This window comes from Bactrocera dorsalis, chromosome 3, assembly GCF_023373825.1.
Source record: "Bactrocera dorsalis isolate Fly_Bdor chromosome 3, ASM2337382v1, whole genome shotgun sequence".
Lineage (NCBI taxonomy): Eukaryota > Metazoa > Arthropoda > Insecta > Diptera > Tephritidae > Bactrocera > Bactrocera dorsalis.
The window spans coordinates 47399214-47415700 of record NC_064305.1 but is presented as its reverse complement, the minus strand read 5'-3'; the positions used below and the strand labels follow the sequence as shown (position 1 = coordinate 47415700).

At 36.4% G+C, this 16487-nt stretch overlaps 1 protein-coding gene across 13 annotated transcripts in view; it reads left to right on the top strand.

Moving 5' to 3' along the window:
* The window catches only part of LOC105228775 (obscurin), a 369554-nt gene extending 355252 nt beyond the window's left edge, over nt 1–14302 (top strand). For all 13 annotated transcript variants that reach the window (XM_049451168.1, XM_049451169.1, XM_049451171.1 and 10 more), the window contains 3 exons: nt 4727–6378; nt 13857–13962; nt 14021–14302. In XM_049451168.1, coding sequence (XP_049307125.1) covers nt 4727–6378; nt 13857–13962; nt 14021–14164 — 1902 coding nt within the window. In that variant the 3' untranslated portion in view covers nt 14165–14302. The remainder of the gene's footprint in view (nt 1–4726; nt 6379–13856; nt 13963–14020) is intronic.
* Nucleotides 14303–16487: the final 2185 nt, after the last annotated feature.

Below are 16487 nucleotides of genomic sequence, written 5' to 3'. Positions count from 1 at the left end.
ATAGTGGTCCGAGTCGATGTTAGAACCTCGGAGCGCACGCACATCTAAAACACTGGAGACGTGTCTTCCGTCTATCACAACATGATCGATCTGGTTGGTGGTTTTTCGATCCGGAGACAGCCAGGTACCATAAGTAGACAGCAAATAAAGATACAAAACTGTTAGTTGGTTCAGGATATAAAGGTATGCATGGACATTTGTAGTTTGCAAGTTTTTGAAAAGTGAGCCCCGCCACCTAATAGGCATAATTTTCCAACACAATAGAGCAGTAGTTCCCAAACTTATTTTGTCTACCGCCCACTTTGAGAATAAATATTTTTTTAGCGCCCCCATTTTTTCACCTATTTAAAACCACTATAACTTCAAATTAATTATTGTGACCTATATATGTACATATATTAACGGAGAATTCTAAACGAAACTTTTACTATAACCAGCAACTTGAAACCTGAGCGCAGTAGGTAACATACAACGGCGCTTCGGTCTCAAGTTAACTCTTACGGGCTCCACCTTCCAACAAGAATGATTATTGAAACACAACTTTATAGTATTAAAACAGAGAATCTTGTATTAAAAATAAAACTAAAATAATCGATCCATATATAAAAACTAATGCGAAGGATGAATCTGATGCGGTTTAATAAGTTTGTTAATATCAGGTTCCAATTTACTCAAGAACAGTCGCAAGTCGCCACGTTCGGTAACAAGCAAACGATTTCTATTTTTAGTAAGCAGTGTTGTCACAGCACTAAATCCACGTTCACACAAATATGACGATGGGAATGCTATCAAGAATCGTTGAACGATTGACCACAATCCAGGGTACAATTGCGAGATCGGTTTTTGTAGCCAAAATTCTTGGTAACCATTTTTGAACTTGATTTTTATTTCCTCGTTTGTTGTCAATTCTATAAGTTCTTCTTCCAGCTGAGGTGACATTGCTGTGTTGACATTTGAAAACGGATCCAACACCCAGTCTGGTATTTCCAAGTTCAAAATGTTCTGGTATCGTTCGGTGAAGTCAATGTGGAGGTTTTCCAAATATTAGCAGTAGGCAAACAATTCGTCGTTACTGCATGATACTGATAAATTCGGAAAATTGTGAAACTCTCGTCTGCCCAGATTCTTTTTGTGTAGAAGCAGTTTGGCTGCAAAAGCAGCAACGACGTTTTTTGTATTAATTAAATTTAGTTTGTCGCCTTGCAGTTGGAGATTCATGTCGTTGAACAATTTATACAGGTCTGTCATGTAAGTTATATCATTCTTTGATGTTATGAGCTTGTCTTGAAATAGCAATTGAAATAATATTTTTCAAAGGAATCTCTTTCTTATCGCAAAACTTTTCCAATATATTGAATATGGTTTCGCCTTTTGTATCGGTCTCTAAATTTCTAGCAAATAATAGTTCTTCACATATTTTCTCATCTTTAATAAACCTCACGTAAGACAACAACAATGCTTCATTAGTTGGTAAAGTGGACTCATCGAGCTGAATTGCGAATTGGCTTGTCCTCAGGTGATCGCTCAATGATTCTTCAATGTTTTAAGGCATTTCATCAACTCGTCTTTGCACAGAATTATTACTCAAAGGAATTTTTCGGATAATATCTGCGGCCAGTTTATGAAGCACGGTAGTTATTACTTCATTTATTGCTGGCAATATTAACTCTTCTCCGATGTTATGTGGTTTGCTTTTTTGAGCAATTAACAAAGAGATATTGTACGAAGCTCGAAGTCCGTCGTCATCTTGCTTAGCAGCCGCCGAAAATAGTTTTGCTACACTTGGCTGAGTATTATGCTTCTTCTCTAGGTCTTGAAAATATGCTACATTCTTGTCTCTCTTATCTGGATGCATTTTATTCAAATGATCTTGCAGTCTTGAAGGCTTCATTGCTTCATTCGAAAATGTTTTTACACATAGAAGACACAAAGGCGAGGAGGGGTTTGTGAGATTTTCATTGAATCCGAATTTAATGTATTCCGCACAGTATTGCCTTCTCTTCTCTTTAACTTCGCGAATAGTGTAAAGGAGGCGTAAGTAATGCTCATCTATTGCGCGCAAACCCACAAATGAATATAAAATAAATATTACATTGTTTATATAGGAATACTTAAGCACAATTATTATATAGTAGTCCAAAAATATGAATTCTTATTTTTCCTAGAAATACATTTGTAAAAAAAGTATCTTTCTCTTTTTTTTATTTTCCCCAGAAATACATTTGTAAGAAAGGATAAAGCTCCTTTTTTCTGAAGTAAAAACATATATAAACTTTAATTTTTCTGTTTATTAAAAAAAAAAAACAATATAAATTCATATACATATTACTTAAATTATTTGGTAGTTGTAACTTAAATAAGTAATATTTTTCTTTTCTTCTTGCTTGCCATATCATTAATTACTTCATCTGGATCTATTTTAATATCCCAGTGCACTGCAATAACAGCAAGTGCACTCAGCCGCTCATTGCCCATCACACTGCGTGGTAAAGTTTTTATTCTTTTTAAGGTTGAAGAAGTTCTTTCGAAGGAAGCGGTCGTCACTGGAAGAGTTGGTAAAATTGTAAGCAGGTAGTGAATATTTTTAAAATACGTTGCTTCGCAATGTTGCAGTAATTTCAACACTTCTATGGTTGGATCTATTGTTGATAAGCTGGCACACCACAATCGATACTCTGATTTTAATGCTGTCATTGATATTTGCTCCTCGAAGTAAATAGTTAAATTTTTTAATTCTTCGGCATTATCAATTGCAGCAAAACATGGGAGTAGAATTTGAAATGACGAGAGTATATCCTCACTCACTAATAAACGTTCTGTCATGTTTTGAATCAGAGCATCAACGCATGGAATAAATATTGTAACTCTGAAGTGGCTTTCAGGGGTTGTGCAAGGTGGATTAGCACGAGTAGTTTGACGCGAAGTCACTCTAGGCACTACAAGATCTATGTTAAAAAGATCTTTAGACATTTGTGATGCTGTTTGGAAAATATCGTTGAAAGAACCATCCGTTGTTTCTCTTATCTGGTGCAGAGTTCTTATTAACTCTTTGGCTCGGTTAAGATGAACAATTGCTCACAGACGAATAGACTAAGCAAAAAATCGCTTTTCTCTACCGCTGCTAAGAAGGCTGAGATGGACGAAATGGACCATGTCTTACTCGAAATTATTTCCAAACTTAGTACAATGAATTTGAAAAGCTCCACAAAGCTTATAATGCTTTCATGCCTTTCTATAAACCTTGTTTCAAGTCGTCTTTTTTTGCTTTCTGGTGCGTGCTTCTGTGTAACGTCCTGGAAAGTTGTGTTTGCATTTGAATGGTTTCTAAATAAATTTCCTATTTCATTGACAATACCAAGGCAGTTCCGCATTGAAGGTAATGACATAGTATTAGAAAGCGCAAGGCTCAATCGGTGACTAGCGCAATGAACATATCGTGCTTTTGGATACAGTTGTCTTATCCTGGTTTGCACTCCACTTAAATGCCCTGACATGTTTGCTGCTCCGTCATATCCCTGTCCAACCAACTTCGCCATATCAAGATGGAGATCTGTACAACGCTTAAGTATGACTTTTGATAAGTTTTCAGTCACCGTCTAGTGTAGTTGCGTACGACTGTTATAGGTTTGAGCTGAGTTGTGTATAAGAGTTTCAAACGATTCAGTCAGTGATAAATCTTTTTTATTTGCGATTTATTTAAAAAAATTCCTTATTTCTTTTAGTAAGTCGGGCGTGGAATCATTCCACTGAGCCCTGCTATCAAAGGTAATTTTATGCTTCCTTGTGAGATTTACCGAGGTCATCACAGTAGCAGCCTGCTTGGTCGTACCAGTGCCGGAGTGAGTGACCTCCTCATCAATCATAGTTAATATAACTCAGCGACTTCTCAGAAGTTTAGCCTCCTCCGATGTTGCTGCCAAACACTTGCCAGGCCGAGGTATTTATGCCCTCGTTCTGATTCCTGACGAGCCCGAGAGCAAACTTGTCAACACATCTGGACGAATTGGTGCCGAGTTGGCAGTCCTTGGCCAAATAATAACCTGGGTCCGTTCCGGTTACTCAGATTTTAAATTTCATTCCTTTGATTGAGTTTAGATATTCTCATTCTCATGTATCTAAATTGAAGATATCTAATGAAGTTAAGCAAGAATATCTAAATTAACATTAATATCGTTCCATATAGAATTATGAAAATCAGTATGTAACGGCACCTGATAATAGATGAAAGTCCGGTATGCTTTGAAATAACATCTAAAAATTATATGTTCGGCAGTCATAAATTTCTTCCTAGGACAAGTTGATGCCGAATTTTCCATCAATCAAAAGCAACGTCTTTGTTTGTGGATATGGTAGTCAACAGCTGCACAACTTTTCCTTGATATACATAATTCCAGTTTTTGTTTTACGAATTTGGGGCAAATATTTATCTGGTTAATCCTAAGTACCAGGCTGTGGTTGTAGGAATGTTCTTCATTGGAGCTTCGACATTTAAAACAGACGACTTTTATTACTTGAACTTATTCATTTTTTTAAGCTTATCAATTATCAAAATCCATAATTTTATTATTGGCGGGGCTGTGAATCCTGATAATCCTGACTTAATTTCTATGATTACATAAAGTTTTCTTTTGTTGAATATATGTCCGTAAAATTCAAAAATTTGTATACGCATAATTTCGTAAATTTAAATCTTATTTACGTACTAATTTTAATTATTTCTCAACAGTTGCCAGTTATTCGGGAACGTCGACGATTTACTGATATAATGGATGAAGAAATTGATGATGAACGAGTTCGAAGCAGAATAAATTTGTATAGCTCGAATGACTCGTTCACCATTCGTAGGCTTCGAACAGAATTGGGTCCCAGACTTGATGAATATACGGAAGCAGAGGCACTAATTGAAAGCCAAAGAGAAGGATGTCTTCCCTTCTTCAGAGAAAAGCCCCAAACACTTGCAATTGTCGAATATCAACCTGCACACATACATTGCTTTGCAGTTGGAGACCCAAAACCGTGTATACAATGGTTTAAAAATGACATGGTGCTAATTGAGTCAAACAGAATTAAAATATTAACTGATGAAGATGGAAGATCTATTTTACGTTTTGATCCGGCTCTCCATACTGATATAGGCATATATAAAGCCGTCGCCAGAAATTCGCTTGGTCAAACAGTGTCAAGATGTCGGTTAGTTGTTGCTACATTGCCGGATGCTCCGGATTCTCCTGAAGTATCTGCAGTTAGTGGCAAAGAAATTCTTCTTAGATGGAAACAGCCACGAAATGATGGTCACTCAACAGTTTTATGTTATAGTTTACAAAAGAAAGAATTTAGCTCGGATATATGGACAACCATTGCTGATAACATTGACCATGAATTTTATTTTGTGCATGATCTGCAGCCTAACACTAAATACCAATTTAGATTGGCATCTCGAAATCGAATTGGCTGGAGTGAAATGAGTATTCCGTTGACAGCTGAAACAGCAGCTATAGATTCACCAAAAATACAGATATCAAAGGCAATGGAACATTTACAAAAACTAACAGAAAGCGGACAAGAAATCACGGCAGAAGAAGAGCGAGTTCATACTGACTATCATTGTGAATGTGAACCTCCAAATTGGATAACTGATAACAGTGTTAACGAAAAATATAGTTTTATATCGGAAATACATAGAGGAGAATTCAGTACCATTGTAAAGGGAATTCAAAAATCTACCAACGCAATAATCGTTGCTAAAATTTTTGATTTAAATACGGAAACTGAACCTCTTATATTAGAAGAATTTGAAAATTTTAGAACGTTAAGACATGAACGTATTGCAGCACTATTTGCAGCATACAAACCAGTTAATGTACCTTTGGCTATTTTTATAATGGAGAAACTTCAGGGTGCTGATGTATTGACATACTTTAGCAGTCGCCATCAATACACTGAGCAAATGGTAGCAACGGTTATAACACAACTTTTAGACGCAGTCCAATACTTGCATTGGAGAAGTTATTGTCATTTAAATATTCAACCTGACAATATTGTAATGGCATCAGTACGATCGGTTCAAATCAAATTGATTGATTTTGGTTCCTCAAAGAGAGTTAGTAAATTAGGAGCAAAAGTTGCAGCGAGGTGCATGCTTGACTTTCAATCTCCTGAGATGGTGAACGAAGAACCCATATTCCCGCAAAGTGATATTTGGTCTGTGGGTGTGCTGACATATCTTTTGCTTTCTGGAAAAAGCCCTTTTCGCGGAACTGATGACTATGATACAAAGCAAAATATATCGTTTGCTCGCTATAGATTTGAGAACCTATATAAAGAAGTTACTCCTGAAGGAACTCGATTTATTATGTTCCTGTTTAAACGACATCCTACGTAAGTACCTTGTAATTTTATGATTAAGAGTTCATTAATACACTTAAAAAGTACCGAGCTAAAGGCTATGAAAATTATTTATATGCCAATCCATGTTTTCAATCACCCACCTGCTTCAAAATATCGTATCACCATACCTTTTTCTGTTTACCGATAACGAAGGCAGAAGAAACACATTTTCAAGTAAGGTGAATTAGATAGGAACAACTTTACATGTGATTTGGTGGGAAAGATGTCGATTCAGTGTTTTTGTACCTAATAAATGCTAACATAAAAGGAATGGATTTGAGGGTTTACTAAAATACAGTCATGTGAAAGATAATAGGAACACTTGCTTGAAAATAGGTAAAAAATAAAATCTGATTCATTTTAAAAAAATTATCAAAAATGTAACATGCAATTGTTTGCTGGGATGTCAGTGAAGTAAAGAACCGCGTCGTTTCGCAGCTGTTGATCATTGTGTGAAGTAAGATCGTTTTTGAGTGTGCGAAATAATAGGGACGGGAATATTAAATTGGTGTTAGTTTTGAAATATTGGGATTCTTAAAAATTTTTAAGCAATAAAGGTATTGCATAGGAGATTTTATATAATCATAAACTGAGAAAGTTAACATATAATTCAATTTAGTAATTTAAAATGGGCAGAGGACAACACGGCAACGCTGAGCTGCGTAAGCAAATAAAACACCTCCACAATCAGGGATTTTCATACAGGAAAATAGTCGAAACGTTGAATTACTCCAAGAGAGTGGTAGATAATGCAATAAAATATAAGCCTCAGAAAGAAACGCGTGGACGAAAATCAAAAATATCTCCAACTCTTGAAAGGAATATAATGCGATGCTTAAAAAAGGACCACCTCGCATCCTCTAGTGAACTTAAAAAGGAATTTTCTTTGGACGTCGACACTTCTATCATTCGTAAATGGCTTATAAGCAAAGAGACCCAGAAAAGTACCTTTTCTGTCCAAACCAAATGTGATTAAAAGGTTACATTTTGCTAATGAGCACGTCAAGTGGCCAGTGGAGAAATGGCGCAACATCCTGTGGTCAGATGAGACCAAATGCAATCTTTTTCACCCTGACTGCGATACTCAACATGTGCGCAGGCCAGTAAACACAGCTTTTAACCCGCAATATACAGTTAAAACTGTAAAACACGGAGGAAGATCAATTATGGTGTGGGGATGCTTCTCTTACCAAGGAGTTGGTCCAATATATCGAATTGAGGACACAATGACAGCGGTGACTTATTGCAATATATTAAATGAGGTTATGCTGCCTTATGCTGAGGAAAACATGCCCCTTCGATGGGTGTTCAAAAGAAAGACACAGTAGATTGACTTCTTACTCATTTCAAAGATTTGTGAGGCAGTGTTAGTGACAAGTAAAAATTGTGTAAAAGTTAGTAGTTAGCAAAAAAATTATAAAATTCTTTATTTATTATGGAAAAGCCTCCAATGCGTGTAGCTATTCAATTGACTCAAAACGGAAGCGGTTGTTTGAGTTTGCTGAATAGCCAGAAGTCACACGGAGCTAAATCAAGCGCATATGTTTGAATCAATGCATTATGCGAAGGTGCATTTTCGTAGTGCAAAAACCAAGAGTTGTCGGCTCATAATTCCGACCTCTTTTTATGAATAGCTTCGCGTAAACGACACATAACACTCAAATTGGTGCACTTTTCGAATTAGTACCTTACTTTCGCGGACGGTTTTTTGTTGGGCCATTTCTTCGCTTATTTCTGTTGACAGTTTGGTCAGTCGCACAGTGGTCGGTCTTGTATGGAATCAGCGGCCAAAAATACTTCCACTGCCCATATAAAAATGCAATTTTTGCCTAAGCTTTTTAAAATCATAATAAGTAATAAATACTTATATTAAAATAAATCTATTGCCCTCTCTCGTTTCCCACTCCTTACCCGCCGATGATAACGAATTTCAATTAATTAACAAACGTGAAGAATATGCAAGGTGCGTTCCAAAGTAAACAGGAATTGAATCAGCGCCTCCTAGTGGTGCCATCTATATGTCAACTGGTTCGGTAGAATTTGCTATCTATCAATTGTACAGTGAGAATTTTATTCACTTTCATAAAATTCACATAAAATAAAATTCTCACTGTACAGTTGATAGATAGCAGATTCTATCTTTATTACGTTTTAAGTGTCTGTATGTATTATCGGTGCGGAAATGAGCTTCGAACAAAGAGCCAACATTAAATTTTATTTGAAAATTGGTAAAACTTTTACCGAAACGTTTCAATTGATGAAATAAGTTTATGGCGATGATTGCCTTAAACGTTTTCAAAGTGGTCGTGAGGACATAAATGACGATCAACATGTGGGCCAATCAAAATCCGTGATCACCGGAAGTTCCAACGAAACTGTGCGTGAATTCATAGCGGCTGAAGTGGATGTCGCCTACCTGGTATGCTCCTCAAACAGCAGACGCCTCTCTGGCGATATTGCATATAACGGGTGATTTTTTTGAGGTTAGGATTTTCATGCATTAGTATTTGACAGATCACGTGGGATTTCAGACATGGTGTCAAAGAGAAAGATGCTCAGTATGCTTTGACATTTCATCATGAATAGACTTACTAACGAGCAACGCTTGCAAATCATTGAATTTTATTACCAAAATCAGTTGGCAGAAAATCCGCTTTTTTATCGACAAATTTTGTTCAGCGATGAGGCTCATTTCTGGTTGAATGGCTACGTAAATAAGCAAAATTGCCGCATTTGGGGTGAAGAGCAACCAGAAGCCGTTCAAGAACTGCCCATGCATCCCGAAAAATGCACTGTTTGGTGTGGTTTGTACGCTGGTGGAATCATTGGACCGTATTTTTTCAAAGATGCTGTTGGACGCAACGTTACGGTGAATGGCGATCGCTATCGTTCGATGCTAACAAACTTTTTGTTGCCAAAAATGGAAGAACTGAACTTGGTTGACATGTGGTTTCAACAAGATGGCGCTACATGCCACACAGCTCGCGATTCTATGGCCATTTTGAGGGAAAACTTCGGACAACAATTCATCTCAAGAAATGGACCCGTAAGTTGGCCACCAAGATCATGCGATTTAACGCCTTTAGACTATTTTTTGTGGGGCTACGTCAAGTCTAAAGTCTACAGAAATAAGCCAGCAACTATTCCAGCTTTGGAAGACAACATTTCCGAAGAAATTCGGGCTATTCCGGCCGAAATGCTCGAAAAAGTTGCCCAAAATTGGACTTTCCGAATGGACCACCTAAGACGCAGCCGCGGTCAACATTTAAATGAAATTATCTTCAAAAAGTAAATGTCATGAACCAATCTAACGTTTCAAATAAAGAACCGATGAGATTTTGCAAATTTTATGCGTTTTTTTTTTAAAAAAAAGTTATCAAGCTCTTAAAAAATCACCCTTTAGGAGGCTAAACGTTCGTCATATGCACCGGTGCTATTGTCGCTGCCACTATTGTAACCATCTTTTCCTTCCCTTGGCTAAACACGATGAATAGTGGGGCTACTTTTTCAGAGTGTAACGCAAAGGCCGATTGCGGCAGAGCCATATGATGCGGTAAGGCGGAGAGTTGTGAAGGCTCCGTTAGAATACAGCCGAATTAGCCTCCTGGCTGCTAATCATGGTCATCGTTTAACACCCTGGATTAGAAGGTGGCAGCTCTTGGTGCCATGCATAACTACTCACATCGGCCACTGCAGCACGACAAAGTGCCTGACATTCACAGAAGCCGCAACATAATAACTTTGTGCACAAAACATTCAAATTCATGAAATCAACCCACCTTCCGACCTTTAGAGCTACTTAATATTAACTAGCGGTCACCACAATTTAACAAAATATCATCAATAGTATTTACAAAGAAATTAATCAGTGAATGCTTGCCATCCGGTGATTATGTAAAGCCAATGAGCCGAAAATACGAGATCGCATAACGCCGACATTCTGTTAAGCTCCAAAAAGGAAACAATTATAAAAAAACTGCTGACCCTGCAGGCGTTGTCTTGTGAAATTATGTGTTTTGAAATGAAAAGAAAGTTTAATTTATATTGTGTTGAAAATTATTTATTTGCGATTTTTCAACATTTTTTTTTTCAGTGTAATGCAGCTTGATAAAAAACATTTTTTGGTTTCTGTTCCGGTGCGTAAATGCACTGAGAAGATGGTTTCCCAACTCGTAAATACGCCACGTATAGCTTGCCGTGTGAAAAACAAGGCATTTTCAGATTTATGCTACACACTTCTAGCGACTATCCTTGTGTCCTGTTGATTGTCATCTCAAATGCAATTTTCCCTGGAAACTGAATATATTTGAACAGAAGTGGCAAATCGCTGGAACTCAAAGGAAATCGTAGAATCAAGCATTTCCTCCGTTGTATTCGATAGCTGCGTTTAAATCAGTCGGGTTCCATTCGTTTCGGCGCATGAAGATTGCTGAACATAATAATGACAGATCCAACTTTGAGACGCAAATGTTAATGCGGCATACCAGGCCTCTCCAAAGAATTTAGAAATTACACTCTATAATTCACGCATTCGTCTTCATTTTCCAGACGATCGGAATTCGCCCATTTCCAATCCTTAGCGAATATGATGTAAAATATCTTCGTCGATATCATTTTTGTTCGTATCCTAAAATTGACGCGGATTTGAAGGCCGATATAGCGAAATGATTATCGCGCAAAGCTTACGAACTTCAGTGGCATGCGAAGTAGCTGTCGCATCGACCATCGTTTGATTCTAATGATTATCTTGTTCCAGCAATTGTAATTGCTGGCATGTTTCTCAAAAAGTTTTACACACCGTACCATTCACAAGATGCAATGGCCGCGTACATTAATAAATAGCAACCGAAGGTAGAATCATTCGTCGTTTTTCGGGTGAATTGTGTAAATTCTTCCTAATGCATTAGTTAGGAACACGCCTGGATGTCCATCTACTGGTTCAACGATGCATTCCATATATAATATCAAGGCATTTCCAAATAGAGCAATGTTCTCGCAAAGAGATCACTGCCGCAAGTTAGAAAAACGTGTCAATGTCAATTTTGTTGTTCACGGTATTTCCACTGGCTGTACTGTATTCTCTGGGTTGAAATACACTCTTTGGCCTTCTTCAAATGAAATGAGATGCAAAACAGTCAGAAAACGTTCATGAATTGCAAAAGTAAATATTTTACAAAACGCTTTATTGCAGTTGACGAATCGACCCATTTGATACTTGCTGATCTCATCCATCTCGTTCAAGGCCAATATCCGATTTCTTTGGTGACGTACTTGCAAACGTATTTTATCGATTTCACCAAACTGCAAATATCAATATCGATATGGATTTTGAATGTGAATTAGAAAATAGTGGCGAATATGGTACGATCCATGCATTGTCAACTTCGAAATTCACTTCTCTAAATTGAATGCTGAATATTCTGCATTGTCGTCTGGTGAGCGACGCCGATACAGTGGATATCCATCATTTCCAGTTTGCGTTTCCGAAAGAAAAGCACGTGGATAGTGTTTTGTGCATTTATTATTACACGGTTTACCAAAGTGGAAGTGTGGTGTCCGCAAGGATCAAACCCCGTTGAAAAAAAATCCAAAGAAGAATGCGTGCGTGCGGCAAACATCTTTTTTGCCCCTCAACAGAGTACATCCAACATTTAACAACACATCGTGACATCGTGATCGCGATTCAATAATTATGATTCTTTTGGTGGCGATTATATGCAATCTTTGGCCATTTTGCATTGCAAGTGAACCAAATCCTCCCGTCCATAATTCCGTAGGTACAGGTATGTCATCGCATCCTGCGAGTAGTCGTGCATATGCTTTGGGCTGCCAATGTAATACTATATGTTGATGGCAAAAAGAACGCCGACGAATATTAGCGCGACCTCTTCGTGGTATCGTAACAAATTTCAATCTGTAATTGGTAACTTTAAATGAAACACATATAAAGCTTTCACTGAATAATTTTCAAAGCAAACGACAGGAATTGAATGATTCAAATAATTTACAAATAAATCAATTTGAAAACAAAACAAAAAAAAAAATACAAGAAAAAATGTTTCTCTAAAAAGTCAGTTAAAAATTAATATTTCCCGATTTTTTGTTTACAAACCATCCGCATTGGATACTCTTTAAAGTGGTTAAGGCCATTTTTCATTTCACGCAACGGTTTAGTCAGCTATAGCGAACAGACAAAAACCCAACTTAATTTCGACGTTCTGTTAAGATTTCATGCTTAAAGGACACAATTATAAAACAAGTAAAGAAGGGCTAAGTTCGGGTGCAACCGAACATTTTATACTCTTGCAACTCGCAAAAATCAAAGCCAGGGAAATACTTTAAGGTGTGAACCAATAAAACAGAGTAAAGTCAGCCGTATGTTCGAAAATCCTGATATTAGTTATCTCTCGCGATCTCTTATTTTCATTGAGATAACTCAAATATTGCCCGATATATAAGTTACAAAGTCACACCGAAGTTTGAAAATCTGTACCCTAAGTACAAGTATATGGTGGCTAAGGAAAAGTCTTGGTCGATTCAACCAATTTTTGACATACAGACATACCATTATAACCGAAGGAATATCCCTTAATTTCAATTATATATATCACAAATTGACCGACATTTTCCATCAAAAGTCAAGTAAAGGTACCGGAGTCTAAATATTCAGTACATAGCGGCTTGAACAGTTTTTATTGAATTTCAATAATTTTTGGTCATAAAGTGCAAAGTTGTATCCGGTTATATTAATTGCTTCTTGATTTGTGTACTGGAAACTGAACGAATCAAGGGGAAAATATATATGGAGATATGGGATTTTACCAAAAAGTGGTCGGTGCTACTACCATCATCAAATTTGCACTCCAGCTCCCATAAACCTCTCTCATAAGGTCTCTGGAGTTCTGTTTTTGTAGTTTTAGTGGCTTAGGAGATATGTTCATTAAACTTATTAAAGGGCGGAACCACGCGCACTTTTTCAAAAAAAAGTTCTCACTGGTGCCTCTTGCTACTGCGATTCTCCGTACTTATTTACAGTTTTATATATTAATTTAGTGCTTAGTTATGGCACTTTATAGGTTTTCGTTTAATGGCGATTTGTGGGAGCAGAAGTGGTCCGATTACGCCCATTTACAAACTCGAAGAACCCATTTGTACTGAAGAACCCACATACCAAGTTTCATCGAGATATCTCAATATTTACTTGTCCGGGCAGACGAACAGACAGTCAACCGAATTTCAACTTTTCTCATTATCCTGATCATTGATATACATATATGTATATAACCATATCTATATCTCGCTTAGTTTCAGGTGATACGTACAACCGTTAGGTGAACAAAACTATAATACCCTGAAGCAAGAGTATGATAATGTATAAACATTTGTTACATTTTGAATTATTCAAAGCTAAGCGTTAAATTAACGTTATTTAAGTAATAAAGTAACATCTTTTAATTTTTAATTATAAGGAAACGACCATATTCTGAGGATTGTTTGGAGCATAGATGGCTTATGTCTTCTGACTATATGATCAAGAAAAGGGAGCGAGCTGTGTTCCTAGGAAATCGACTCAAGGTATGTTTATTAGGTAATTTTACAAAGTACCAATAAATTAATTACACTTTTCATATAGGAATTCGCTGACATGTATAAGGATATTAAAGAAAGTCACGCCACCTCAACCCAAACAATTACTCAGTCTTTAAATGGAGGGCCATCAACAACGCAGTTATTACGATCAAATAGCATCCAGGAAGAACTTTATGCCACATTTTAAATTTTCTTCTACATGTTGAATTATTGCAAAAAATTATGTACAGTCAAATATTAACATCGAAATTCATGTACGAATTTAACAAAATTTTTGTGTAAATAAACTAAACCCCACAATAAATTATATTTGGAAAATACATAATCTCTCGTCAGTTTACTTTGGTTTGAGCCAAGTAAGAGAGTTGCCTTTTATACTTCTGAATTAGAGAACCAAAAACCAATTTAAATCAGAGCAAATCGCTTTATTATTTGTCAAAATATTCGCCTTTAAGATCTATATACGTTTGAACCAATTTACGAAGCATTTTTACACAAAAAAAGGCAACAATTTGCTTGGAAGTGTTTCGTGTGTAAATTTTGTGGGGTCATTTGTATGTATGCTGGTCCTAATCTCCCGATATGTTCGACTTGATTGAATTCACCATACCATCGATAAGCACTGGTCCTTACTGGAGCTTCATCGTAAAAAATTTAATTAAGTTAATCGGTGCACTATTGCTGAGTTAATCCACATCCAAAATTATAAAAAGTAATCAGCGAAAAAGTTCACGATTCAGTTCCATGAGATGAATATTTTAAGTTTCTGTAAACACCAAAAATAGTGCTCGTATGTCAAACGTTTTAAGTATGTACATTAGGGTGTGTCATTCTGAGGCAACGTTTTTTTTTCAACTGAAAAACAGGCTCAAAACTTTAGAAAATGTGTAAAAAAAAATCACTCAAAAGATGAGCTCTTAGTATTAATATTAAGAGGTGGCTATTTCAAATTTTCTGTTTTCCATATAAATTACATGGAAAAAAATCATTTTTTTTTTGTGATGGTTATTGTGCGGAGGTTTTAATGTGCACGCGACGGCGGCCAGTAGGGATGGTAAACTCGATTCCGATTCTACTCGAGAATCGAGTTTTCTCGTTAAATAATCGATTTTTAAAAATCGATTTTCAGTAGTCGAAGTGGATTAAGAACCGGTTCTTGACATTCGAAAAATCGATTATTTTACGAGAAAACGCAATTCTCGAGTAGAACCGGAATCGATTTTACCATCCCTACTGGTCCTCGTCGCGTGCACATTAAAACCTCCGCACAATTACCACCACAAAAAAAATGATTTTTTTTTCCATGTAATTTATATGGAAAACAGAAAATTTGAAATAGCGACCTCTTAATGTCAATACTAAGAGCTCATCTTTTGAGTGACTTTTTTTTACACATTTTCGAAAGTTTTGAGCTTGTTTTTCAGTTGAAAAAAAAGGTTGCCTCAGAATGACACACCCTAATGTACATATACCATCAATAAGGTCCAACTTTACATAAGGTTGTGAGATTACAACAATAGGGTTGCTAAATCCCGAAATATAATATACACTAAGGGGCTTGAAGAGATCAAATGGAATTCAAAATTGTGTTATATGGGAGGAAAGCGTGGTTGTAGTCCAATTTCGTCTGTGACAAAGGAATATGATAACAAGTAGGGAAGAGCTAAGTTCGGGTGCAAACCCAACATTTTATACTCTTGCAACTTGCAAGAATGAAACCAATCATATCATAAAGTAGGCCATGTGTTCGAAAATCGTGATATTAGGTAAATAGGGGCTAGGCCAAGTTTTCCCTCAAATTTTTCTATTTTAAGCACAAAAATACACTATTTTGAGTAAAACACAAAGTTTGAAAATCTTTATTCTAAGTAAGTATATGTGGCTAAAGGAAAAGTGTTGTCCAATTCAACCAATTTTTGACATACAGACGTACCATTATAAGATAAGGAATATCCCTTAATTTCAGTTATATATAGTATATCACACATTTACCGACATTTTCCATCAAAAGTCATGTACTTACTACAGGTACACAAAGTTTGAAAATCTTTATTCTAAGTAAGTATATGTGGCTAAAGGAAAAGTGTTGTCCAATTCAACCAATTTTTGACATACAGACGTACCATTATAAGATAAGGAATATCCCTTAATTTCAGTTATATATAGTATATCACACATTTACCGACATTTTCCATCAAAAGTCATGTACTTACTACAGGTACCGGAGTCTAAATATTCAGTACATAGCGGCTTGAATTTTTGGTCATAAAGTGGCACACACTACATACATTGTTCGTGCAAAGTTGTATCCCGTTATATTAATTGCTTCTTGATTTGTGTACTGGAAACTGAACGAATCAAGTGGAATATAAGTATATTATGGAGATATGGGATTTTACCAAAAAGTGGGCGGTGCTACTACCATCATCAAATTTTCAATCCGGCTCCCATAAACCTCTCTCATAAGGTCTCTAGCGTATTCAGTTATTAATTTACCGCGCTTTTTTACA